Source organism: Dromaius novaehollandiae, chromosome 5 (genome assembly GCF_036370855.1).
Source record: "Dromaius novaehollandiae isolate bDroNov1 chromosome 5, bDroNov1.hap1, whole genome shotgun sequence".
Classification (NCBI taxonomy): domain Eukaryota; kingdom Metazoa; phylum Chordata; class Aves; order Casuariiformes; family Dromaiidae; genus Dromaius; species Dromaius novaehollandiae.
In genome coordinates, this window is record NC_088102.1 from 8,747,174 (window position 1) to 8,760,546 (window position 13,373).

General features: G+C 39.7%; 1 protein-coding gene across 6 annotated transcripts in view; it reads right to left on the bottom strand.

Moving 5' to 3' along the window:
* PPP2R5E (protein phosphatase 2 regulatory subunit B'epsilon) overlaps nucleotides 1-13,373 on the bottom strand; it is a 77,032-nt gene that overhangs the window by 39,534 nt on the left and 24,125 nt on the right. The window contains exon 1 of one of the 6 annotated variants that reach the window (XM_064511941.1): nucleotides 8,449-8,599. The exons of the other annotated variants lie outside the window; for them this stretch is intronic. Coding sequence (XP_064368011.1) covers nucleotides 8,449-8,584 — 136 coding nt within the window. The 5' untranslated portion in view covers nucleotides 8,585-8,599. Of the gene's footprint in view, nucleotides 1-8,448; nucleotides 8,600-13,373 lie in introns of those variants that run through there. 6 annotated transcript variants of the gene reach the window in all.

The window sequence follows — 13,373 nt, forward strand, 5'->3', positions numbered from 1 at the left end:
CAAGTTGTCACCAAGTGGGAGTCTCCTGGGTAGTTCCCCAGGGACCTCGGACACGGCGATTCCCCCTCTTGTTTGCTGATACTCCCTGAGCTCTTCCACAAGCATCCTTTCGCCAGTCTGAGATGAGCAGTCTGAAAGCAGTGTAGATGTTGCGTCTGGTTTGAGCGTGTATGGAACAGAATTACAAGTAACAGAGGATACCTCTCATAGATGTACTTAGGCATGTTCAGCACCACATTTTCACAGCACAGTTATACTTTAAAAAAATATTAAACCAATTCTTTCTTTACTCACACATGTAAAAATTTATGGACTTCAGCCTCTTAATAGAATACATAGAAGAAGGGCTGCTATTTCCTTCAGCAAAAGACCAAAAATAAAAGCAAAATGACAATAAAAAGAGTTTCAATAAAGGGTGTGTTTTAAACTATAACTTTAAGTTTTTTAAGCTCATGAAACTTCCATTAAACTTCTTGCCTACTTGCACATTAGGCATGGTACAGGCTACCGTTCAGGCCTCCTTACATGCACAAATACCCCTCAATCCAGGAGCATGGCAGCCCAGGCTTAGAGAGGAAGAGATTCCTTTAGGCTGTGCTTTTGTCAGTCTATGACCAACACTTGCTCGTGACCTCACTGGCTCTGCCAACAGCATCTGTGATGTGGTCATCTTTCAGCCTGGACACAGATCAAAACCACATGCCCATTTGTCAATGCTACTGACGAGCCATACTGAAATATTACTGCATCCATACCTGTTGCAAAAGGACTGTTAATCCAAAATAGCACTGTGGATGTGTCACCTTCCAGTGAGCAGAGAACTCCCAATGTATCCTAGGTTTTGCGAGTTTTGGGCACTCTTTTTGATCACTAACATAACCTGATGAATCCACTATGAAACAAAGTTACATCAACCTGTTGAACATCTCAGCTAAGAATAAGCAATCCAGGGACGGTATAGAGGATGCTCAGAAATCGCGGACACTTAATGCAAGGTGGGATTACCACTGTATGTGGTATACTGAGCTCTGCTCTAGGTCCTGCCAAAATATAGAGACTCACAATATATTTAGTAACCTACAGCATCCCTCACACTGCTCATCTAGTACTAAAAATTATTACTCGGAAGTAGTTGTGTCTTTTCATAGTGGAGCAGCAATGCCTTCTAACCTACGAAAGCTGACAACACTTTTCATCCCCTCCTCGTTAGTTTTCAGTTTTGCAAAGAATGAGAAGAGTTTGGACTAACAGGAATAACCCAAGATAGTCAAAGCTCTACCTACAAGTACATTCAAGCCAAAAGTGACCCAGGCTAAGGACGGCAGCAGAGAAGGCATGGAAAAGGACAAAAATGACACAGGAATTTCAGTTAAAAAAAAAAAAAAGTGATGGGAGCAAAGAAAACCAAGTAGATGAGTGTCAGAAAAAAAATTCAGAAGAGGTGGAAGAAAAGGAAAGCAGCCGTGAATATTGTGAGAAGAAAGGAAGGGAGTGGGAAGGCAAAGAAGGCACAGCAAAAGCAAACAAAAAGCATTAGACTAAGACAGAAACAGAATGAGGCAGGGCACAGGCAGACTTGGAAAAGGCAGAGGGAAAAAACTGTCTGGGGAAAAAGGTAACAGAATGAAAGGAGGGAGTGTTTTAAAAAGGAAATAACAGGAGCTTCAAGTGTTTAAGGAAAACAGGAATGAATGAATTGGTGGTTAGGATAGCGAGGGGCTGGATTTGATCAAGCTACCACATACCTGGGGATTCCTGACACACTGTGTTATCTTTAATATATCCTGTTACAATATTTAGGGTGAGTTCTGCCTGGACATGAAATTCAAACTTCTTTTTTAGCCCCAAGTTGATCACAGGTTTTGTGTTTGCTTCCTTTCTCTTCCCATCGTTTTTACTGATATTTCAAAAACCATGATTAGGTTTTTGTTTTGGTTTGTTTTTTTTTAAGTGGAGGAAAAAAGCTGGCAAATATACACATAAATGTTATTTCAATTTCCTAAATGGAATACGTGGCATAAAATCCCCAAATAAGACAAAAATACCTTGCTGAAGCACTGAGAATTATTGTGGCCAATTTTCCTGAACTGACTCAAGTTTCTTTTACACTGGCTCAGAAAGTTTATGCTAGTTGTATTAAGTAGGTTATTACAGAATTGCACTTCCCAAGTATAAGCTAACCTCCATTCAGATGAGTCAAAGTCACCAGGTTTGTTGAACTGTCACCAGAGAGAGCTGCTGCCCGTAACTGTCGCGTCACTGGAGGACACTGAACTAAGGTACAGAAGGAAACATCAGGACACCTTTGCCACACACCTTCTGGGTAACCTCCCACCATTAGAAAAGGCGTAACTGCTCCTTTTCAAGGTGTTCTCGAAGAGCAAGAAAAAAAATAGGGTATGGGTTATTTTAAATGCTCTTAAAAAAAACAAACTGCTCATTTCTATTTTCTGAATTTATATAAACATAAGCATATGTCCACTGAGAGGTGGGGGTTTTTTTGTTTGGATGGTTGTTTTTTTTTTTTTTACTTCTTAGGCACAGGCCTGTTAGTTTAGCTAGGGTTGTAAAAACCACCCAACAGTTTGCTGTTGGGAGACGATGCTAAAACCTGGTATGCCCAGCTCCGACTCTGGAGCTCCCTAAGCTGTGTTAGAATGTCCTTAGATTCAGAATCAAAACACCCACAAATCTAAAGCTCTCAAAATTTTAACATCACGTTCCACTACAAATACAAGACTCTGCTAGAAAAAAATCCTTGCCCTTCGGTTTCTTGACACTCCAACATTAGCAGCTAAGATGACGGTATCACTCCTTCTGCCTTCGTTTGATGCAAGTTAGCTCCAGCTAGGTTTCCACGGTTATCTCCACTGGAGTAACTTGGTCTGTAGCTGCTGTGACAAAGTACCACCTTAATGTGACTATATTGCTTCTGGTATTACAACAGTTTGTGCAACTCCATGGTTTTGGTCTCTACTGAACAAGCATATTCTAAATGATTCCTGCTCTAGGTCTTCTAGCAACTGAGACTACGATATCAAATTCTGCCCTGCTGTCTTTGATGTTTAGCTTTGAAACATGACCATATTTTGATGCTTTAGAAATCCCTTTAAAAGAAGAAAACAGGTTTATGCCTAAAAAATGATTCTTTCCAAATATTTTCTGGCTGACAACGTTGTTCCCTCCTATGTTCTCAAGCAACATTTCCCAGCCCTGGTTTCCTGAAGCAGATGACTAAATGCTGGTCCTGTGGGGCACCTTCACACGTTACTTTATTTTTACTTATCCAGACTGACCACTTGATAATTACTGGAGTCATTTTATGTCCAACGTCAAATAGGCTCAATAATAAAAACAAGGAAAAGATATATTTAGTCAGAATTAAACTCAGTTTTTTCGGTACGTGTTTGAAAAGCAAAAGCTACAAGTAGAGCAGAAGCAAAATAAGCTGAACTTAACAATGGAATTCCTTTCTACTTGCTCAGCTCCTCTGCCCTAAAACACATTACAAATACCAGAGCCAGGAGCAACTTGCAAACAGAGACACCTCATCTTTCAAGTGATTTCTCCAGTTATGAAAGTCAAGCAAGGGTACACGACCAGTAACTTCGCACCCCGCTGCGCCAGCCTACTCCTTTCGTCTTTCTTTCCATTAAAATCACTAACAGCCCTCCAGGCTGCCTTCCAATGTGTATTTAAATTGTCTAGCTAGCATCTAGGACCACTGTCCTCCTCTGTCCATTCCCAAGTTTTCAGCAAAGTGCTGGTATTCCAAATGTCCGTCTACACACAGGTCTTGGCTCATTATTTCAACTCTGTAATGCTATGCTCGTATCATTTTTATCTTGTACTTTGTGTCTGCTAATTGTACAGAGTATCATGGATTGCACCACCGCTTCAATTTTATCTTGCTACAGAGTGTGCAAATTTTTTTTGTGTTGTAATTTAAAGAGATTTATCAGAAAATGGCAAGATTGGCAATTCATAATGAACATTTCACGATTACCGGGTTCCCTAGATGGCAAAAAATCTAAAAAACAGAAAAATATTTACAAATTCCAGACTATTAGGAATCACCTCTATGAAAAAACACTATGGCCTGCTGACCTAAGACAGAAGACTCCTCAAGAGTGTTACTGTCTTTTTTTGGTAAGATTCTTATCAGATCACAAAAGCCCTTCCTTTTGACTACGTGACATAAGGTTTTGTTCTGCAATGCATATCAAATATCAAACTACAAACATATCACTGCAATCTTACAGTTACCATTCACTGTAACTGCAGTCACAGGGCAACTCAGGACTTGTATTTGAATTTATTTGCTTGGTACATTAAGTACATAATGAAGTCATGATAAACACTGTATATGCGTCCTGTAAGAGTGCAAAAATTATACCTTGCTTCTCAAGTGTTCTGAAACTGTGTGCCCAAATAAAAATATTAAATATTCATTCTGTTCACACCAAAGGACTGCCAAGTTGCCCTATGAAATTTTTTCGAAAACACTTAGATGCTTGCAAAGAATTGAACCGACAGCCTCAGAAACCCAAACATAACTCTCAGCCAAACAGGTTCAGGACAAGCACTAGGAGTGCTACTCTGCTTGGTACTGACCCACTAATTTATCCCAGAAGTCACTGGAGTACTTCATTTGCCAATGAGCAGAAGTAATTAAGCGAGAGCTATTTTATATATAAAACCCACTGTTCAAGAGCTGAGGCCAGGATTAAGAAATATTTACACTTATTAACCTAAATAATAAACACATATAATGTATAAAGAATAGTTTAGAACAGTTTAATTGAACACTGAAAGACACAGCTCCTATTCTCTTCTCATTTGGTAGCACAGTCATCTATCTTTAGTCAAGAACATATTCTATTTATGTTAATTTAATCAAAACAGTCTCTCAATACTTTCCAGTAACACACTAAGCAATTTGTCCATCATGTGTTTGCTTTCTCATTCTCTCCACAGAGGGAGAAATGTGTGTAACGGAGTAAGAATTTTACGGAACTATATACACAATACAAGGCGTCATGTTTGTGTAAGAAAAACGGCAAGATTTAATAAACATACTTTGACATTATGATGGAAAATGGGGAAGCCAGCTGAGAGAGTGCATCCTGCAGCCCCCAGAAGGACCCCTCCAAGAGCTCCTTTGCTGACACAGGTTTCCTCTTCCTGCACAAATGCCAGCATGACAGAACAGCAAAATTCTTGGTTTGAGACTTTATTATTCATTTAGTCTTTTAAATACTAAAGGTTCGGCCCATTGAGCTCCTCTGAGACTAGAAGCAACACCTCAAACTAGGTCCAGTGTTGCATCAAAAACAAGCCGGTGTGTGAGCTGGGAGGAGATGCAGCTGCAGTAACATGTCCCTTGGGAACACTGGCCACAGCGTTCACTACCGATCCACGTTTCCCAGGCACCGACTACGTAAGCCTCACCACATCCCAGCCGAGCTGCGACAAAACCCAGAAAAACCTGAAGGCACGTCCTGATCTATACACGGGGCTCACATCTCCTTGCCAAGGGAGAAACTAGAAAGCAGTACTCCAAGGTGCTCTGTGAGGACTTTGCATCCACAAGCAAACCACACAGCTTACTTTTCAAGAAAGGAGCTTGCCACATTATTCCCTCTTCAAGCCATTTTCCTTGCATAAGGCTTTCTAGTATTCAGGTCAACCAGCTACTCTTCAGATATGGTCAGTTCTAAGGCTCACACTAGGTGATTCAATACCTTATGGCAATAATTCAGATTAGTCAAGCTGTTAATTAAGGGAATGCCCTTTCATGTATTGCCAAACCTAGTAAATCTGTCTGAATGACAAAAAACAAACAAACAAACAACAAATCTCCTTTAGTATTTCATTTTGCTTTTGCAATTACTGTAGAGTTCTCCACATTCACTGGTACACCAAAATACATCCCCATACCAGATCATTTCTACAGCAATCTTTTCGGTTATTGAGGATCTGGAGCAATTCCACAACAGAGAGAAAACACCACATTTACCACCTTTGCTATTATGCAATATTCCCCAATAACCTGTCAAGCTATTCTGCATTGTGCTGGGTAATTTATGTTATTGGTATTACCATTAAATATTTCTATGCAAAAATATCAACCGTCCCTTTAAAAACTGGATGCATCTTCTCCATTAGAGAATGGCAAATCTCAAGTTACCCATTTTAAAGCCATGTATGTGAGAAACTCATTTACTAGTAATTATCATTCACATTTAGAGTTCATTGCTCTGTTATACCCAAGTATGGTATTTTTGCTAAAATTTGAAATCTGAATTAGAATGTTAGGCCACTTTTCTGTCTTTTAAAGAGCAACTTTTTTTCTATTTGAATATTAAACAGACTAGATATTTTATTTCCCCAAAGTTCTAGAGAGCAAAGATCTCATTTATGAATATCTGTATCTGTCTAAGGAACAACTCTTATCATAGCCTTGCATTACCATAATGTGTATGGAAGCTTTTTCATTTTATATTTACTCTGACCTCTTCAGAAAATGCTAGATATGAATAAATAAATAAATAAATGAAATGAAATGAAATGCACTTTCTTTCCACAGGACACATTTACCTGCATGCATATATGTCAATCATTGCACTTTCTGTCCCTCAGAAATGCTGCTATCGCCCAGACAAATATATCTGACCATCACTGGGGCCTGGCACCTGAAGTGAATTTCACTAGAGATTACTTATCCTCTCTGCAATATGACCATCAGTCGATAACTGTATACTATCTTCAAAAACAAATAATTGACCCATTACAAATAAAAAGCTTTGTGATAAATTAAGATCCATAAGCAAGTTCAAGACAACTGAAAACTACACAGATAAGGATGTCACACAAGTAATATAACCAAAGACAGCACTTGGCTGCACATCAAGAGTCACTTTGCAAAACTTATTAAATTATTACAAATATTAACAAGACATAACTACTTGGGCATTAAATATAATTAATTAACAACTTTCCTCTGTGGTTGCTCTTCAACTACTACCCTCCTTACCTCCCTCCAAACTACTCATTAGTTAAGTTGCTTTTATATTCAAGATGATCAGCTGGAAACTAGATTATCAACAATATTCACCCTTAGCTACACTGTGGTTGTAAACGTCATCTCCAGTTAACACTCTGTCCTTACTGAAGCCAATGGAGTGTTACACAAGTTTATTGGAACTGAGATTTCACCGTTGCACTAATTGGCACAAAGCTCACTGCTTACTAATCATGAAAAGGAAGAGCAATCTCAGCAGTTATATATTCCACTAAAAATGAATGGAGAAGAAACTCAGCAGGAACGTGTATTTTGCAGGCTTACCCATATTAGAGGTACAAGTCTGAAAGTGCCCCTTCATAAGTGAGGTTATCCAAATACACTGCTGGTGAATTAACATAATTTTTTAGAAGTCATTTTATAGTGTCTTTGCAGCTACAGAGCACTGATCAAGAAAGCATGCATAGCATAGCAAACATGCTTTGTATCCGGCCGTATGAATACGGACATCACACATTCTCTAGCTTGCCCGTACATTTTGGGAAGTAGCAGGCTCATTACCAGAGCAGAAGGAAGAACTCACACTACACACATCCTCTGCATATTAAAAAAAGGAAAAAGTATTCTCCACTTTTAACTAGATGTTAATAAATAGGACTTTCTCACCTTCACTATTTTTTTATTAAATATCAAATTCACTAATACATTATTAAACAATATTACAACTAGAACATGACATTTACAATTAAAAATGAGTATTTTAAGTAATCACCTCCATTGGACTGAAGTTTATCAACTGAAGGCACAGACAGCATTCTGCATCCTCTTAACACTACATTCAGGCTGTATCAGTGGGCAAATACAATTTCCCCTTTCCCAATCCAATAGCCAATGTGCAGTCAAAGAAGGCCAGCTAAGAACCAAAGAGTTTTAAACCACACCAACCTAGCAGCTTTAGCATCCTACAGAAAAGACAAAGAAGGACTGTGGAAACTGTTGCAGTCACAGGACGAAATTAAAACTGCAAAATGCAATCCCACACCACCAAGTTCACCTCCCTGTTGCTGGCACACCACTCAGTTATTTGGTCTCAGAGACTCAGGCAGAAGTCAACTCATCACCTTCCAGCAAACCTACTGAAGCAGCACTTCTGTGCACATTGCTCTTTCCTCTGGCAAAAGCACTAAAGTATCAGTCACGAATGTAAAACCCAAAAATCCAGTGAGCTTTACACTCACTCCTTGCCATTTTAGAGGATGTTACAGCTTGTTTCATTTTAAAATCAATGCTAGCATTACCCCTCTCGTTAGCAAGGAGGGAAGAACCCAGCTCAGACTGAGTTCCTTCTGCGGCAGCCCGGAGACCCTGCAGTCCAAGGGTCGGATTTTGTACTAATTCCTGCCATTTCTCTGGGATGCTTGTACCTTTTGCCCGTTGATGGAGTCTCTCACAATCATGTCTGTAACGCCGCTTTCGGAAACTTGCCTCTTTTGTGTTGCTTCTCATGGTCTGTAGCTGAAGACCTTCTCCAAAACAGCCCCCAGCTTCTTCAAATGCCATCTATTTTTACCCAGGCTGCAATCTTATTCCGGATGCTGCTAATTGGCCCCTTAGTCACAACTGGAAAAGTAACCTAGTTGAGTAACTCTTTCTGAGCTGCCGCACTGGGGGATCTGTATGCCTCATACTTGCACTTCATCCAAATGAGGAAACTCCCAGGGAATTTGTTCACATGAAGTCTGGAGCTCTACATAAGTTAACCAGGTTTTAGCATATAGTATTCTACAGCAACTTCACACACTACTTTCTAAAGTAATAACCTTCTTGCACCAGAGTTTTATACAGTTGAAGTTCTAAAACCCTGTGAGAAAGTACTACTAACAGTAGTAGATAACTAACGAGTTATCTACTAACAGTCTACAGTAGATAACTGTAGCACTAAATATCAACTGTTCTCTGCTTATTCAGCAGGCATTTTTGGTGTGTATTATTACCTAGACAAATACGTAAACCTGCAAGGAGCTACTCAAAAGAAATGACAGAAAATCCTCGTAAAATAAGATTTTTTAAGTGAAACAAACTTACAGAAAATCAGAAATAAAGCAACCAATTCTGAAACAGGTGTTTTTCCACAGACTTCTTCCTTATATACATAAGACAGCTGGCTTTAAAATATTATTAGAAAAGTCTATAAAAGTTACAAAGTAATGTTTCAGACAACTCACCATGTCCTTTTTGCTTCTTAATCACTTTTCTAATGGAAAGTTAAGTTAAAGCATCTTAGAATTTCTTCCCAACTATTCTGTTTCTGTGTACTCATCGACGTCGTTGGCAGAAACGGGAAAGTTAGATCATAAGAAAGCAAGCCTAGTCAAGCAGCTTTTACTAGGAAAACAGGAAAAAGTAAACAACTACGATCTAAATTCAAATAAGCCTCTTACTTTACAGTCATTGTAATACTTTATTATTCTTCTAGAAAGACAACATCAAATGCTAAGTATTTAAAAAACATTAATTCAGAAGTATCGAACATAAATGAGAAAATTAGCATTTTAGAAAGAGAAAGTGATTCATTTTTACTAATTAAGACCACAACTATTTGACACCAATATAATGAATCCCCTCTAGAAATTCTGAGGTTACCACAGACAAACATATCAAGCATTTTTGACAACATGAATGCAGCTATGAGATGTACTGAACATCATCTGTAAAAACTAAAAGTAGAGCTTTGGACAGAGCAGTAATCCTGGATTCAGTTAAATACTGGCAGGATTAAAACTCTTCACTGGGACAAAAAAAAAAAAAAAAAAAAAAAATCCTGTTCCACCCCATAAAGACCGTATGAGCTGCCAAGAGCAAAGGGAAGGGCCTTCAGCTACAGATCATTAAAATGCAGCCACAAAAAAAGGGATGTTTTGGAGAACACACCATCCGGTAAGACGGGGTTGTACCTTTTCCATGTGGACCCAAGAGAACTTGAAATCATTTATTCTGCAAATGAGATGCTGGATGTTTCTATGATGGTTTGTTTTGCTACACCTTTGACAAAGGAACTTCTTTTCACTTGAAGGCAAAACAAGATCTGCCTTAAATGTGATACTGCCAAAAAGAACGCACTAAGTCTTACAGCAGCCTGCAATGCTTCCCCAGCAAACCACCACATCAATCTGTACCGCTGCACCCCCCTACTTCTCCTTCCTAAATTAGAAGAAAGTTTACATATTTGTTTAAGGAAACAGTTCTGTACAGCTGTGTACAACTGCAGTTCAGGCTGAGGCCACAAGTAATAAGGCAAAGAAAAACGCAAATAAAGTTATATCATACAAAACATACTCTCGCCCGCCCTTCCTTAACCTGGATTCGAATGTATGGTGCCTAAAAAGCAACAAGGAGTTCTGGCTTCCTCAGGGTACCGTGCTCAGGGACAATCCCTGTATGAATGCAGTATGGAGTGCGCAGGGGGACAGCAAGACCCTGCATGACAAGCAGAGCCTGTCACAGGCCTGCCACAGAGCTCCAGGCAACCCAGGCCCTCAAAGCTTGCCCAAGCCCCTACCTCTCCCTCCACCTCCAACTTCCACACCTCAAGCCCCTTGCTGATCCCAGCATGAGGGAAAACGCAGGGGAGTTTCTATGTGTGGACACGACTGCGATGGGACAGGAAGACAGCGTTGTTCCCAGTTCACATTCTTCATGGGTTGGATGAACTGAGCTGAAGCTCAGCTCCAGCCAGCCCTAGTGCCCTGGCCTGGGCTCAGCGCCAGGGGAGGAGCTGGATTCACCTTAGGAGGCCTGCATCCACCCAGCACTTCCCCTGGCCTTGGACTCCTACTGCCCAGGGGCTTTTCTGCCATGGCAGTGCCAACTCCTGCACCCGGCCAGACCTGCCCGCCAGAGATGGACCAGCTCTGCTGCGTTTTCTCACTCAGAGCAGCTGCAGGGCAGCCAGTAGTTTGTCCTCTCTTCCTCCACACAGCCCTGCCTGAAGCATCGGTGGGCACGCAGCTTTCCGCTGTCCCAATGCCAGATGGAGAACAGCATACAGCAAGGCAGAAGAAATGAAAAAAGGCCACTTGTGAAATGAGGAAGGGGAAAATGGCAAGTTCTCACACCTTCGGCACTACTCTTCCCGCTGGCAATCCTCCCTCACAGCGTTCACCCCCCCCCCCCCTTAGGGCACTCATGGTGCAAGTGTTCACTCCCAGCCCTCCCTCCAACACCTCCCATCACCTGCGAGGGGCAAGGCGAGAAGGACTCTGCATGCAGACGAGACCAGGTGCAAATGCTAACGCTGATACGGAGTCGGGGACTGCCACCAAAGCTGCCTGCCACTTACCATTCACAAACTTGAAAATTCAACCAACTCAGACCGTAAACAGCTTTACGAGTCAGTGTTTTTCACTGAAGTATTTGTAAGGCCAAAACAAAAATATATATCTATTTTTTTGTAAAATAAAGTACTTTGTGAACAAAATTTTGTTCACGAACAAAGATTTATCATCATTTCTTCACATCCTCACTATCACCAAGTAACAGAATACTCAGTAGTCCCTGATCCCTGCAATCCCTGATTTTTTCTTCATATTATTAAACGTTAGGAGCTCCTCTGAGTTAAAAAGTTTGAGAAAAGGCAGTTTAGAAACAAGAGCAAGCTCAGGTACCGGAAACAGTTTATCTGCAGCAGCATTTCCCTCCTCCTCATCATCTGCAGAATAACTTAGCTCAAGTAGAGCTCTGTTGTTCTTCTCTACTGGGACCGTTTCCGGTATCGAGCTGGCTCTAACACCTCTACGTTGCACTGCGAGAGATATCACCTAACTTTTTATAAACAGGTCTTTCCAGCTCCTCTTTACTTCCTGATCTACATGCAAGCAACAACTTCCTCTTGGTTTTCCCCCTTCAGTGATCATCCTACCTTTTCTTACGAATACTTAACAAGCTTCCACTAACCCTTAAAAAAACAAAAAACTTTAAACTTTTAATCTTAAAGTTTTTTCTTAATGTACTTCATAAAATCACTGAAATCTGTAGGCAAAGGAATTTTACAACTATTTCAAAATGAATAAAAACCAAAACCAAGAACTGATGACTGGAAGAAATGTTTAAATTGTAATAAATTAAACTTCTAACATTTGCTGAATGTCCAAGGGGTAGACTATGCAGGCTAACACATGGTGTACAAAATGACTGCTGGACTGGTATTTTAAAATTAAGCTTCATGCACCTTGGGTTTTTTATTACGCATAATAAGCAACGCTGGTGTCCATTCTTAAATTAAATATAATATATTTTTTCTTCCTATGGAAGTATTTAAGAAGACATGACTGGTAAGAAAGCATCTGCATTTATAACCGTCCTGTAAAAACTTGGAAAACTGGAGTTCTCCCTTGTCTTTAAAAGTCAATTCTGCCTTTATTCTGCACGTAATCCTCTACCTGCAACTGGAGGAAAACCAACCTGAGTCCTGGCACGTTCAATGACAACTGCAAAACTCGTCTTAACTGAAGTAAAAAGATTTGCGAAAAAAATATACTGCTTTTGAATTAAAATACAAATATATCCATGTGATATCAAAATCCGCTATATAAACAATTAAATTCAAACTTCTTCAATGTTACAGTACAGTCCCTCTTAACATCGCTGAATATACTGAGCTCAGCCCTTGTCTTTTAATATTACCATGTAACACGCTGGCCAGAGTAACACAGACATTAACACACACCTCCCTTTACATGCCTGCCTTTAAAATTTAGAAGCCATTCAGCAATCCTGAATCAGGCAGAGGTGCTAACAAAATCAAACGATATTTGATTCTGAATAACACAAAACCAGACCTTAATTCCACAACTTAGGAAAACCTGCTACAACACAGACACTGAACCTACACTTCTACAGATCTCCAGGCTCTCAAGGCCAGGAGAATGCTGAATATAGGATCAGGTCGTAAGTTGATTTAATTCCCACTCACTGTATTACAAAGCTCATTGTATATATGCAAATAGAAAGCAATAAGAGTATAATACAGGAAAAAAAGGATCAACTTTCCTCAGAGTCCAATGCTTTGCTACACGAAGTATTGAGAGAGTATTTTTAAATGACACCTGTCAACAAAAGTTTACTGCTGCTAAGGAAGAATCTCAGTTATAAACCAAAACATATCATACTCAAAATTTAGGAAAATCTAAAATCTAAGCAGTATAGAGAAAGCAAACTGTGCAACAAAGAAGTTACCTTTTGATTATGCATGAAATTTCACAAGTACTCACTTAAATAATCTCTCAGGAAATCCATTTTTTAAATATGTAAGAAAGCACTGTTAAAAATTTTTTAAATCTTATTTTTTCAG